At 46.1% G+C, this 14,670-nt stretch overlaps 1 protein-coding gene across 24 annotated transcripts in view; it reads right to left on the reverse strand.

Annotated features, from left to right (window-relative positions):
• Positions 1–14,670, reverse strand: part of CELF2 (CUGBP Elav-like family member 2) — an 867,108-nt gene that overhangs the window by 76,371 nt on the left and 776,067 nt on the right. For all 24 annotated transcript variants that reach the window (XM_030819314.1, XM_030819310.1, XM_030819322.1 and 21 more), the window contains 2 exons: positions 11,171–11,219; positions 1,616–1,750 (listed from right to left, as the gene is read on the reverse strand). In XM_030819314.1, coding sequence (XP_030675174.1) covers positions 1,616–1,750; positions 11,171–11,219 — 184 coding nt within the window. The remainder of the gene's footprint in view (positions 1–1,615; positions 1,751–11,170; positions 11,220–14,670) is intronic.

Below are 14,670 nucleotides of genomic sequence, written 5' to 3' on the forward strand. Positions count from 1 at the left end.
ATTGTTAGAGAATGCATAAACTTATTTCCATGCCGCCTTTTTTTTTTTTTTTTTTTTTTAAATCACCTTCCAAAGAAAACACAGGAATCAAAAGCTTGGCGTGGTTCCACCTCCTCCTAGTTTTCCTGTAGACTACCTTCATGCTGGGGCTCTGGAGGTGGTTGTAGGTGGGAACTTTTGTTCTCTCGGCCTCCATTCTAGCAGCTGACATCTTTAAGCTTCATGTTTAAAAATCAAAAGAGCAAATGTTCTTCCTCACATGGTGCTGAAGTCAGGTCAAACTAGTGAGAAGGGTGAAGATGAGTGCTTTCATCCTCATGATCCAATCTTTTCTTTCAACATGTGGTTTGGGGTGCCAGTGCTGGCCCAGAGCCAGAGACTGAGAAGGAAACCAAGTTCCTCATTTGCCCCAAAGAAACTGCACTGGTAACTGCAGTAAGAAGAGAATGAAAACCTCTCCATGTTGCTAAAAATATGGATTTCCTGTAAGAAGTGAAAAACACAGGCTGGGTGCGGTGGCTCATGCCTGTAATCCCAGAACTTTGGGAGGCTGAGGCGGGTGGATCACGAGGTCAGGAGATGGAGACCATCCTGGCCAACGTGGTGAAACCCCGTGTCCACTAAAATACAGAAATGAGCCGGGCTTGGTGGCGTGCGCCTGTTGTCCCAGCTCCTCAGGAGGCTGAGGCAGGGGAATTGCTTGAACCCGGGAGGCAGAGGCTGCAGTGGGCTGAGATCACGCCACTGCACTCTGGCCTGGCGACAGAGCAAAAAGAAGTGAAAAACACATTTTATATATACATTTCCACCTTGGACTGACTCAGGGAAGTGCAGTCAGATGAGTGTCAACCTCCAGTGTCAGCCTTTATGAGTGGTTTCAGGAAGGAGGTGTGCGGCGTTGTCAAGGGAGAGGCAAACAGGGAAAATAACAGTGATTTCCAACTATTTTGTAAATACCAGCTTATCGTCAAGGCTCTGAGCTACAGCTTTTGCTTCTATCATGGTGGCAAAGAAGCGCCTACAATCTTCTTCAGGGTAAAGTCGCTTTTCTGTCACTTAACGAGTTCCCCTGGCTCAGGACTCCAGGAGTTTTGCTCTTTGAAATAAAACTCTAATACCCCAAGACAGGCCCAGTTACGCTACGTCCCTATCTGCTCTGCACTACATGTGAACACTGACGCTTTTTTCCCGGTTTGTGTCACTGTACTATTAACATACTCTTGACATTTCTTTCAGGCACAGGCAGGAAGCTCGAGGACTAAGATGAAAACAACAAATATCCTTTCTCATTTTCCACTTCTCCTTCTTGCACCTCCCCCCACCAAATCCATTTCAATTTGAGATTGAAAAGGATGCCTAGCAGTAGGGCAGCCTGTTGGCTTCACACCTGACAGTGATAACTTGAGCTAATATGGTGGCACCAAGGCCTTCTGAACCGGAGAAATAAAAGGTGATGATTTCGGCTATGGTGAAAAGTTCAGGTTGGATAACTTTATCACATGGGATGTATTACAGGGTGACCTCTTGCCATGTGCGGTGGCTACATCTGTCTCGACTGTGACACAAAGCTCCAATTAGCACTGAAGGGGAGAGGCTTTCCAGACAGCACACTCACCTCGACTCAGCCCATCGGGTCCCCGGAGGATCCGGCATTCTTCTATCTGGCCAAATGGAGAGAACATCACCCTGATGTCGTTCTCATTACATTTCTTCGAAACCATTCCTATGAACAATTTTCTGTCTTCCACGGCTAGGAGATAAAAATAATGAATGAGCAAAGGCCATTTCATCTTTTTTTCTTAATAATCAATGCTTCATTACCCCATCAAACCAGGCCCCAGCCATGTGAGACCAAGCACGTGTCCCAAGGCCAACTCTGCAGACATCCAGCTGTCCTCCCTCCATGCGCCCCACCCTGCTGCTCCCTCCCACCTGGCGCTTCCTGAACCCATCTCCCCGTGTGCTTGTGCTTACTAATAAAATGTTTTAATAGGACATGGAATGCCGTTAAGTTCTTTTCTCCTATTCAGAAACTAACAGTAATGCGCTGACTAAAATTCCAAAGTACTTGTGTAACTGTTCAACACTACCATTCTCTGGGGATATTTTTGGATACAGATTTTATTCTGTTTTGTTTTGTTTTTTTTTTTTTTTTTTTTTTTTTTTTTTTTGTAGATGTTCTTTTAACCTGAATGACAGGGACATAGAAAGGTCAGGAGAGGAAAGACAACAGGGGCAGATGGAGCGAAACAGCGAATGAAACTTTTCACAAAGCATTCAACGGAAGAAAACATTTTTCTGTTTCAAATAGCTTCATCCCTGCTGATCTAGACAAGAATAAGAGATCAGAGAGATTCTCACGTCTCTGGGGAGCTAGGAAAGTACCTCTTTCCTGTGACACTGGTGATGCAGTGCTAACCAGGTCCCGCGCCTGGTTCTAAGCAGCCAGGTTAGTTATGGCTCAACAGGAAGCCGATCCTAGAGAGGAGAACAGGGCAGCTGCTGCTGGAGAAACACCTTGGATGGCCCCGAGCTTCCAGCCCTTCACAAATATCAAGAAGGAAACAGTACTGTACTAACCACCGGGAGGCAAGATTCTCGGGGAAGAAAAGTGCATTTGGGGATCATGAGGACGACATGCAAATTCTAACCTGGGCACCTGACACTGGGGAAGATAAGACACGTTGTACCTCACAGGGCCCGGGAGATTTTCCTCAAAATCTCCATGCTTGTGCTCAGGAAATGTGAATTACTTTCGGCCTGAAAGATGAGGTTAAAACTGATTTCAGGACAGTGTTTGAGTCCTTAATAGGAGAGGTGCCTTTTTTTTTTTTTTTTTTTTTTGGATATCGTAGACACCCATGGGGAGAAGTCCTGCTTCTTTTCCATCATTTCATTTCAATCTATTTCTTAGAATTAAAAAAAAAAAAAAAGCTAGCCAGCTGCAACCAGACTGAAGAGCATCCTGGCCTAGAGGTGGACTCTGCTTTAAGTCACTTGTGCATACGTGTTTCTTTTGAATCTGCAGTATCATCTTGTCATTCCTATTTAATTGGCTTTTATTTCTGTTTCTTTTATACCTACCCCGGACAGGAAGTGTCTCATTTTCACTTAACCAATAGGCAATTATCCCAGACTTACTGGGGCCAGCTCCTTCTGGACGCTAAAGCACGCGTCTGTGCTGAGAAGGGGCTGGGGCAGGTGTACTGGTAACAGATGGGTTCCTCTACCACACTGCTGTTGACACAGAAGCTAAAGCCACATGTGGCTGCTGAGCACTTAAAGGGACTGGTATGATTGAGGAAGTGGTTTTCTAAAATGTAATTTTAATTAAAGAGCCACACATGATTGCTCTATGGGCCAGCACAGCCCTGAAGGGCCTAGAGGAGACAGCTAAAGGCTCCTCTTCATAGAATCCCAGAGCGGAAGGAAGAGACCTAAGGGGGCTTCTGTCTGTCTCCAAAAGATCTCCCAAGGTCCATCGGGGGAGGGGCCTGCCTAGGGTCATCCAGCCTGGCCCACAGCCTGGAGTCTTCCTCCCAGCCCAGGATTCCTTCCCCTGCTGTGTCTCCTCCAAGTTCAGAGGAGGAGAGAAGGCTTGAGGGAAGAGCAATGGCCTTGGTCTTGGATTAGAAGACCAAGGTTCTAGGTCCGGTGTTGCCATTAGTTTGATATGTGCCTTTGGAGAATAGGCTGACCTCTGAGGACCTCTGTTTTGTCATCCATGAAATGAAATGTTTAGACTCTTTTCTCTCCTAGAAATGGAGAGAAGGTGGCCTGTGACATACTCGGGCTGACTGGGGCTCTTGAGGTGGGGACGGTGAGTGGGGGGTCAGAATCCCTTCCACCCAGCTCTCTCCCCACTGTGACAGCTCCTGGGACACCTCACAAACTCTAGGGCTCCAAGGAATACAAGTTGAAAGGCACAATTCCACGATACTTGTAAACTATGAATCATGCACCCAGGTGTTTGAGAAAGGCTGGCTGGGGGATGTGGAATTCAAGCTGGATGAAGGGTCTGGAGAGACTGGAGGTGGGAGGGCAATAAGGTCCTAACCAGGCAAGGTGCAGAGTGCGTAGTAGTAGGGACCTGGTTTGGGTGGATGGAGGAAAGCAGCCTGACCTCAGGATGGCACACCCCATCTTCTGCTTCATGTGCAGAGGAGCTCAGTGAGGAAAGCATCAGCTGGCCTGAGCCACTGCTTGTGCCCAGACTCAGAGGAGACATGGGCAACAGGCACTCCAGGCTCCAATTCCTGGGAGGGAGACCGCTGAGGACCTGACCTCCTGTACACCGATGGAAAACTTCCAATTCAAGTTCTTTTTCCTCCCTTCAGAGAAGGTGAAGTAGCATGGATCCGCTGTGAACTGGTGAAGCCTGGGCAGACATGGGCAGCACAGGCACGACAGCTAAGCCAGAGAGACACCAGATACCCTGTGCAAGGAGGGCACCTGCAGGCCGTCCACACCACCTGCTGCAGGCCGTCTACACCACCTGTGCTCACTAACATGGGAGGATTCTGGTGGGGGAGGCCCTGTGAGAATGTGGCATTCCCGTTAACAGGAAGGGGAGAAATGGAACAGGAAGGGGAGAGATGGGATGGAAAGGATGTAGAAAAGGGAGAAAAATCAGCAGGACTCCTCCTTCCCTCTCGTCTCCGAGACTCCTACCCCCAGCAAACTATGGCTGACATTTTTATGAGAGTAAAAACAAAATTCCTGTTGTGTTTCTTCTTACCCTGAACAATCTGGTTTTAGTTCTTTTAAACAAAAGCAAATGAAAAATTCCCACCAAGTCCTTGGTTTCACTGGTAAACCTATAATTACGGTATTTAGCTACAACAATTTGCAGGTTTTGAGCTTCAGGGGGATGCCACAGTAAATTAAATATGCAGCTCCTGGGTAGGCTTAAAAATGATTTTTTTTCCTAAGACGAACATGAAGAAAATGGAAACTACTCATGAAGAAATGCTGACTTCCTAGCCATGACTCAAGGTCAACTCAGCCAGGCAACAAGAAGAAAGATAACTCGCACTTTTAAAAATAGCAAGTATTAGCCAAGAAAAAAAGTGGAAACCTCCATCATCCATGTTATTAAAATGTTAACTTCCATCTGTGTGTGTGGTGTGGGCGCACGTGTGCGTGTGCACAGAAGTAATGGAAACCTCCATCATCCACATTATCAAAACGTTAACTTCCATCTGTGTGTGTGGTGTGTGGGTGCACGTGTGCGTGTGCACAGAAGTGCTGGGCTTTGGGAATCTCTTATTAGCCAACGTTGCTCCGTGGTTTCAACAGTTGGGCTGTGTTTGCTTTAAAGGCAATATGGGGAATAGTGAACACACCCCAGCTTTCTTCTGAGTTTTTTTTGGTTTTCCAGTGACAAGTTAGTCACACAATTCACCCCCCAAATTCCCATTCTGAGGGTCCCTAACAGCTTTGTAAACATTCTACAAGAACACAGTTATTTTGAGTTCACTTATCTTTTTTATCAACTTTTGATGACCGTCTTGGTGAGTTTTTCCTGAGTATTCATGGGCACTAAGTATCTCACTTATTTTTTCAACCTACAGGAAAGTCAGTTGTTTAAACGAAATGCATTGTATTCACAGTATTCTGCTAGGTGCTTTAAGGAATTAAAAAAACAAAAACAAAACAAAACAAAACAAAAACACTTAAAAGGTAAGGTCTCTGCCCTCTAGGGGCAAAGTCATCTTCCATGATGGACACTAAATAAGGGCAGGGAAATGCTTTTACACATGAAGTGCTGCACAGATGGGGTCCCCCGCGATTAGTAACGATGACCACAGAATCCAAAGGGGTTCCACACCAGCAGCCATTTGAAGTCTACCTTCCATGATACGATGAGAATGGGTTAATACTTTAAATATACGGGGTGACTTTTTTAAGTTAGGGGAATAGAAACTTCATTTAAAAAAAAATCCCTAATTGTAAGTCTGTGCTAACACCCGCGTGTACAATCTGTCAAAGTCACACCTGGATTTGGGGCTGCCTGAATTAATTAACAACTTTTCAATGTGTTAGTGCTAACATATGGCATTTAATTACTGCCTCCAAATCTGTAAGTCTCTCCACTTTGAATTTCAAAATTATTTCTTCATCTTCCAGTGAATCAGAAAGTGACTGGATGGAGCCACCCCATGATTCCTATTTTTAATGGAGGCTTTGTAGGTCTGCACCCTCTGCTGACAATATTTAGTTACCTTGACTGCTGCTAGCTCTGAACTTGACACACGGACACTGGAGGTTTTGGAGGCCTTGAGAGAGACACACACAGCAGGCTTAAGTGACATTTCTGGGTTCTAGGCGTTAAGGACCCCCAGCAAATTGTGAGGTTGGAGGGTTAAAGCAGCATGGATGGATTTATGCTCTGTATATAAAGTAAAAACAACAAACAACTCCCCTAGCGGCAAGAGGCAAAGACATCAGAGTGAACACAGCTCCAGCCTCTGAGACCCCGAACCAGAACCAAAGCAGCTTCTGTTTGTATCACTCACTGCCAGCCTAACTTCAGCAACTGCTTGTGACTTTCAATACTGCACAGCTGGTACCTCGTCGGGCACAGCAATAGAGGATTAAAAGCTGGATGGCACAGAGGATGAAAGAGAGTAAGTACATTTCTGCTCGTTTATGATGGTGCATGAAATCCACACCTCCTCAAAAGCCCTGCCTGTCCCGCCATTCGTCTTTCTGCAATGGAAAAATAACAAAAAAGGCAGATTCTGTTGAAAGGTGAGTGGTTTACTCAGTGTGCTCCTCTCAGCAGCCCCAGCAGTTTTTGCTTCTCCAGAATGGGATTATTTTCCTTTTGGACAACCTGGCTCCGTGGGAGCACGTGGACGGGAAACACGATGCCACGAGCTTCCATCGGTGTGCCAGAGGCTGCAGCTTAAATCAGAGCCAATGGAAAGGGCAGGTTACAGGAAGCCGTGGAGACTCGGGAAGTCTGCTCACTGAAATCCCGAAGTGCAGGGCTGATCTGAGCACAACCTAAAGTTTTGGGGCTCACTCCAGAGGTTCCCTCTCTCAGAATTGCTCTATGGACGAAAGCTGCCAAGGGTGACTGCTTTTCTGGAGTTCACCTGTCCATCACGAATTAATCCATGATTAGCAGCTCTTTCTGGCTCAGCAGATACAAAGTTTTAGAAATCTGAACACAGTGATAATGAAGACAGTAACTGTCTAACTGTGATGAGTCCTTTGTGCTATCCATAAATGTCAGCAAACTCAATAAAAGTGCAATTAGAGCTCGTTATACTTCTTTCAAAACTACAGGAGCTATTTAGAGCAACTGAGCCAAAGAAATCTTTGTGCTCTTTGAGCTTTTGAAACTATGCTTACCTGTCAAAAATGCCACGTGAAATGAGAAAAGGCTTGTGGCTTTTATCACTCGCTTTAGAAAACTACATATTCCTCCTGATTCCTCAATCAGGTCCAAAGAGAACCTCGAAGCTGTTCATGTCTGTGCAAGGTGAGGTTCCATTTGGGCCTCTAGAAAGAAAAGCCCTTTAAAAGCAGCCTTCTGCTCATTTATATTTTTGGACTTTTCTTACTAAAAATTCAGAAAATGAAGGTCAATCCACAAAGCAAAGGCAGAACTGGCGCAACTAGAAGGCTTGAGGGTTTTCATTTGTACGTACAGAGTTATGCTTCCGTATGAGCAGCCCAGGCCTGGACAGGCCGGCCTCTGCCGCTCAGAATGCACTGAAAAGGCTGCCTCAGTGAGTGGAATAACAGTGTTAACTCAGCAGAACTTAGCACACTGGATACTTATTACATGCTGGGTATTATGCTGAGCTCTTTACAGACGTTAACTTATGTAAACCTCAAATAACCCTGTAAGACAGGCATTACAACAAGTGTTCAGATGACACCACTGTAGCCCCCTCTCACAGCTGAAGAGACACTGATGCTGAGTAAGGTTAAATAACTTGCCCAAGGACAAAACCAACAAGCGTGGAGTCGGGTCAAATCCAGGCTTCTCCAAATAGTTCGTAACTGCTACCCCAGGCTGCTGCCTGAAAAACAGCATTTTCAGGTAACCGTCTCATCCTAGAAATAACGGTGCCCGGTCCTCCTTGGCTTCTGTGATCATGCAACATTGGGTGTGCCCATGACAGTTTTATTATGTGCTGTGATTCCAGACCCAAAGCAAACGTGATTCTCAGGGACGAGAGTGGACACTGGTCAGAAGGAACAACAAAACACTCTGCAAACTCCTGGCAGCTGCCTGTAGAAAGGTTCTCTGAGGCAGATGAAAACCTGCACAGCAGAAAATGCAAAAAAAAATATATCCCTTTGTGTTTATTTACTGGGATATTTCAGGTCAAATGTTTTCAATTTGGCTACTTTGTCATGTTTCCATATCTACAACCAAAGGTTCAGAAGTGAGACAAACCCTTTTCCACAGACTTTCACTCCATGGTCCTTGTCCTGACACAGTTTCGAGTATTATGGAGCCAAAGGCAGAGAACATTTCTTGGTGGCCACACACTCTGAGATGACCTGTACCAACAGGATTCATCCCAAAATTCAAGAGTCATCTCTCCTGTCTCCCACCAAGGAAGTCATCAGACTGCAAGCACGCACCACCGGAGCACAAGGGCTGCAAGGAGCCCGCCTGGGTGAAGTGGTTTTCTTCCCAGGCCAGCACGCTCCGTAGAGAGCCTGCAGAGGCCAGGAGACCACCTCTGGGTGCAAACAGTAATCAACATTTCATAGAGGCATTCTACCATTACAGAGACTGTTACAAACACCTTATTTGAATCGTGGGCTGGGGGGAAGCCAACTTAGGTGAGACAGTTACCATCAATTCCATTTTACAACTGCAGAGATTCAAGTTCAGTGTTTCAGTGGCTTCTGGATACTTAAATCAGTAGACTGAATGTCAGTTCCGCAAGGTCAGAGACACAGTCTCTTGGGGTCTTTTCTTCTTCCTTTTCCTATTCAATGCTGCAGCCCCAGCCCCTAGCAACATGCCTGGCACACGGTAACTGATGAATGAACAACTGGTGACTGCAGGAGCGGCGCGGCTCGCTCACAGGGCCACAGAGCAGCAGCAGATTTGACAACTTCTGGTGCTTAGTGTCATGTTTGTGATAAAGCAGTAGACAAAAAACGAATTAACCCTAAGTAAAGTGCAGGGCTGAGGAGAAGATAGTGGTTAAAGCACCAAAGTCTCCTCCTAGAGAGAGAAAAGCTATTTTTTCTTTTTTAAATTATTATTGTACTTTAAGTTTTAGGGTGCATGTGCACAACGTGCAGGTTTGTTACATATGTATACATGTGCCATGTTGGTGTGCTGCACCCATTAACTAACTCGTCATTTAGCATTAGGTATATTTCCTAATGCTATCCCTTCCCCTCACCCCACCCCACAACAGTCCCCAGTGTGTGATGTTCCCCTTCCTGTGTCCATGTGTTCTCATTATTCAGTTCCCACCTATGAGTGAGAACATGAGGTGTTTGGTTTTTTGTCCTTGCGATAGTTTGTTGAGAATGATGGTTTCCAGCTTCATCCATGTCCCTACAAAGGACATGAACTCATCACTTTTTTATGGCTGCATAGTATTCCATGGTGTATATGTGCCACATTTTCTTAATCCAGTCTGTCATTGTTGGACATTTAGGTTGGTTCCAAGTCTTTGCTATTGTGAATAGTGCCACAATAAACATACGTGTGCATGTGTCTTTATAGCAGCATGATTTATAATCCTTTGGGTATATACCCAGTAATGGGATGGCTGGGTCCAATGGTAATTCTAGTTCTAGATCCCTGAGGAATTGCCACACTGACTTCCACAATGGTTGAACTAGTTTACACTCCCACCAACAGTGTAAAAGTGTTCCTATTTCTCCACATCCTCTCCAGCACCTGTTGTTTCCTGGCTTTTTAATGATCGCCATTCTAACTGGTGTGAGATAGTATCTCATTGTGGTTTTGATTTGCATTTCTCTGATGGCCAGTGATGATGAGCATTTTTTCATGTGTTTTTTGGCTGCATAAATGTCTTCTTTTGAGAAGTTATTTTCTTTATTTATATATCTATGTTGCCCAGGCTGGCCTTGAACTCCTGGGCTCCTGAGCAGCTTCAACTACAGGTATGGGCCGCTGCATTCTGCTGAGAGCTGAGAGAAGAAAGCTCTGACAAGTCGGGTGCTGGCAGCACCATGCTATGACTTGGAATTTTCTTCAAAACTTTCTATTCTGTGGAGAAGCCAGCACATTGAATGCACTACAATTAGCAAAAAATACCTTGTGGAGAGATTTAGAGCCCAATCATAATTTACATTTGCAGATATGTAGATCTCTAAGTGCATGGCTTCTGCCCTGATTACTAATTAATGAGGTGCAAAACTGCCTGTTGGAAGGAAACAGCGCTGATTATGTCAGTCTTATGGGACAGAGCAGCCCTCCAGTCTAGGATGGTAGAAGATTCTTTTAACATACATTTCAGTAAATTAAAAGAACAAAACAGGGACAGAAGGTTCGTTGAAATGGAACAAAAACTTAAAAGAGGGAAATGTGGCTATCAACTCTCTCATGTCTCGAAGAGGCAAAACCCAATTATTTATGGACCTCATCAAATGCAGATTTTTGCGCCAAGTGTACGTTCATTTAATCAGCAGACTGAACTCTGAATTCTGATGCAAATGCATCGGTGCAATTTAGAGAAGAGTACAATAAGGCAGTCTCCAAGTCCAAAAGAAACACACGCAAAAGGTAAAAAAACAAAAACCAACACCCCTCCCCTACCCACAGAAAGATAGCCTAATTCTTCATGGGCAATTCCTTTCCTGCAGACGTCCTCTGGATCCCCATGAGATGTCCCTGTATTGCTTTGTTGGAGGAGATAGGAACCAAATGCCACAGGGTCCCTATACAGGGCAAGTCCCAAAGAGAAGGACACAGGAAGCCACTGCTTGTAACAGCCTCATACATCTTTACGCCAGAGATCAACGGGACAGGAGAGAGGAGAGTGGAGAGTGCATTCCTCCAGACACGCAGGCCACAGAGAAGCTTCCAGGAGCAGCGCTCTCTGCCTTCTAGAGAGAAAAGCAGCTGGGCCGGCTTCTCCTGCCCCCAACTGACTTTGTAATTTAAAGCAGCAGATATTATTATTAAACAAGACAGTTGGTTACCACCTACCGTTTGACTTTTCACTATCTGCAGGTTTCATCTGAATGGGATGATGCATCTAAAAACACAAAAGTGAGAAAGTAAAGGCAGATTGAACAACTGTAAAAATAATCTCAGAAATCTGAAGCAATTCGATTACTGATACTGTTTTAAGGACACATAAGTAACAACAAGACTTCTCCAGGTAATATTAACTATGTCAAAAAGTAAGCCTGTATTTTCTGTTCAGGAATCAAACCCTTTTAAGTCATGGGGCCCTGTAACACAGAACATATTTAAAAGCTTGGGCTCTGCAGTCAGACTTCAGTGTGAAACCTGGTTCTGCCATTCAATATGGTTTCTGCCTCTATGTTATAGGCAATTCTGCTTCTGCCATTTATTACAGCCATGCAATCTCGAGCAAGCGTCTTAACTTCTCTGAGCTTCAGTCTCCTCATCTGTGAGATGGAGATAATACCTGAATTGTAAGGCTGTCAGAATTAAACGAGAAAATGCATGTAAAGTGCTTCATAAGTAGAGGCTAAGATGTGTTGAAAATAACTTAGCTATTGTTATTGTATCATTATAAAAATTATTATAAAATTAAATCATGCAGACTTTTCTGGCCATCCTATGTTTGTCGCATAGGTTTTTCTTAGGTCTCATGAGTAATTTGAAGGTCTAGCAGTTGACTGACTTCGGTGCCAGTATAAAATTTTTATTAAATGCTAATACAAATATAGAATAGGAACACAGAACCACTGAAGAATGGAAGGATGGAAAGGAGGAGGGTGGAAGGGAGGGAGACGCACACCTTCCGATCATGTCCAGTACATGATAGGAGTGGAAAGGACTAGAGACAGCGGGGCCGAGGTCCTGAGCTACAGTGGATCTGGGGCCCCATGGCTCTTCATAAAGTGCCCATCACACCCGGTGCCTGGTCCGCAGAGCGTGCTCCAAGCACAGAATGCCGCCACCATTTCCAATTAGAATCAATTCCCCAAACCACCTCCAAAGGTCCTCCTGCTTCACATTTCATTGCACCCCGAGGAACACAGAAGCCACAGGGTGGATGGAATCACTGGCTGCGCAAATGCTTTCATTATAATGGGTCCCATTCTCTCTGAACCTTTCATTTCTCCAGTGGACTTCCATCACTTGCAAGCCACAGCTCTGGGTTTTATCTAATTTCAATGAAAGGGAAATGGCACTTGGCTCTGCTACTTTCATCATGGGAAATTATCATCAGGCAGTCAGGATCACGTGTGCCTAATGCCGGCCTGGGTCTTCAGAACAGAGGAGGAGGGAGAAGAAAGAGGCTAAGTGAGCTACCTCTTCAAAAGCAGAACAAGTCACCTGTGGAAAGCCATGAGTTGGGCTGAGGAATGTGACCTCTATCCTGCAGTAATGGAGAGAAGGACCAGTAACATGCCTGGAGGAGATGGGCAGTCTTTGAGCAAATGATCCTCCCAGCATGCATCTGTCTGGTTGTCCAGCAGGTATGGAGCAAACAGGTACCCTTCGTCAGGCTCTAGGCCAAAAACTGGGAACAAAGTCCAGTGAAGAAGGTCCTCCCTTCAGGTGCTCAGTGTGGCAGGGGTGGGATGGCGGGCATAGGATGGCGGGGGTGGGATGGCAGGGGCAGGAGAGACACTGAGCCCTCAGCCAGTAAGCACCCTGGCAAGCGCGTGGGGAAAGGCAGGACAGAGCCCACAGGGGTCCAGGGGTGTGGGACATAATCCTCCCTGGCAAGGAAAGCCAAGGCAGCATCTGGGCCGAGTCCTTGGACGTGCCAGCAGTGAAGAGGGACTGGCATGTGAAACTCATGGGGCAGCCCTGCAGTGACCCAGCAAGTGGAAGGGTGACAGTTTCCTCTCACAGGGAGCTCCCAGTGTGAGCATGGAGGACCACGGGAAGGGGCTGTGAAGGTGGGCAACACCCAGCTCTCAGAGGGGCTTGCAAGCTAAGGAACTGAAATTTTGTCTGAAAGTATGTGGTCAGGTACAGAAGAAGTAACAAAGGCAACAAGATCGAAATTCTAGAAAAGCCATTTTGGCTGCAGTGGGGAGGGTGGATTATAGAAGAGAGACACAGGCAGGGAGGACAGTTAAGAGGCTGCTGCTGCAGGCCAGGGAACACTGGTGGAGGCTGAACTTCATGGTGACTGGCTGGTCATGGGGATGGTGGAGGAGAACTCCAGGTGACTGTGGGATGACTACCCGAATGGGGAAAACACGAGCAAAGAGTTTCAGAGGCGGCTGAAGAGCACAGGTCTGGACATGCTAAGGTTGATGTGGCTGTGGGGTGCAGAGAGAAGTTGTAATCATGGGGCTCAGGCTCGAGAGATGGGCCAGGGCCACAGAGAATGTTCCTCAGCGTGACAGTGATGCCACAGGTATGCACGAAGCTGTCAGTGAGGGAAAGAAGGGTGCAAAGAGCTGACAGCCAAGGACAGAACTGCAGAGAATACCAGGAAAGAGAAGTCCAAGGAGGGCACAGTGAGGGGCAGGAGGAGCTGCAGGAGCAACTGGCCCCATGGGAGCCACGAGAGGAGAGGAGTTTCCAGAATGAGAGAGTGGCCAGCCACAGTCAACACTGTGAGAGGCCAAAGAATTTGGATTTGGCAATAAAAAATTCTTCAGGGGATTTATCAGAAGTAGGTTCCGTGGAGTGGCAGAGAACACCTGGTCATGGGAAGTAGAGGGGAAAGGAGGAGGATAACAGTGGATATGGTGAATGAGGGCTTCTTCTATTTTGAGGTCACCTGCAAAGGGGGTTTAATAGGAAGCTCAGTGGAGGATGGGGGCCGCCCATCTGTCCTTTCAACACAGGAAAGACTTATACAGGTTCATCTGCTGAAAAGAGTCCAATGAGATTCACAGGTTCAACATATGGCAGAGATGAGGTGAGCGCACCGACATTATGCCTGGGACACAAAAATGAAATGAACATGGCTCCTGCCCGCAGGGAGTGTGCAGTCCATTATGGGGGTCGATACGCATCCACATAAAAAACAGGGACAAACACAAGAGCACAAATAGAGCGCTGTGAGCATTCAGATGCATCTGTGAAATGCGTGTATGATGGGAGCTGGAAATTTGGGAGCAGCAAAAACAGAGCCCCTGTACTCTAAAGCTGCAAAGGACCCTGGAGATCATGCAGTCAGTGCCCTCGGCTGACAGGTATGAAGGGAATAAGTGACTGCATAGACACAGGTGATTAACGACAGAGCTGGGATCACACAACTCTAATATCTCCACTCTTAATCTGGTGATGCCTCCCCTAAACCACACTGCTTCTCCATAAAATGTCCAATGTGGGACTTGGCCATATGAGCCTTCGGTTAAGAACGGCATGCTTCACTCACTGAAGGGGGCAGACACACACCGTTTGAAGGCACCTGCAATATTGCCTTAGGGGAAAGTAATCTTCCCTTCCCCCTAACTCCTGTAGGACCTGATCTCTATAGCTGTATGACTCGTATGACACCAAGACTGCAGTCTTAGCATTCGTGCAGCTGCTCAGAGAAT

Source organism: Nomascus leucogenys, chromosome 9 (assembly GCF_006542625.1).
Source record: "Nomascus leucogenys isolate Asia chromosome 9, Asia_NLE_v1, whole genome shotgun sequence".
Taxonomy (NCBI): domain Eukaryota; kingdom Metazoa; phylum Chordata; class Mammalia; order Primates; family Hylobatidae; genus Nomascus; species Nomascus leucogenys.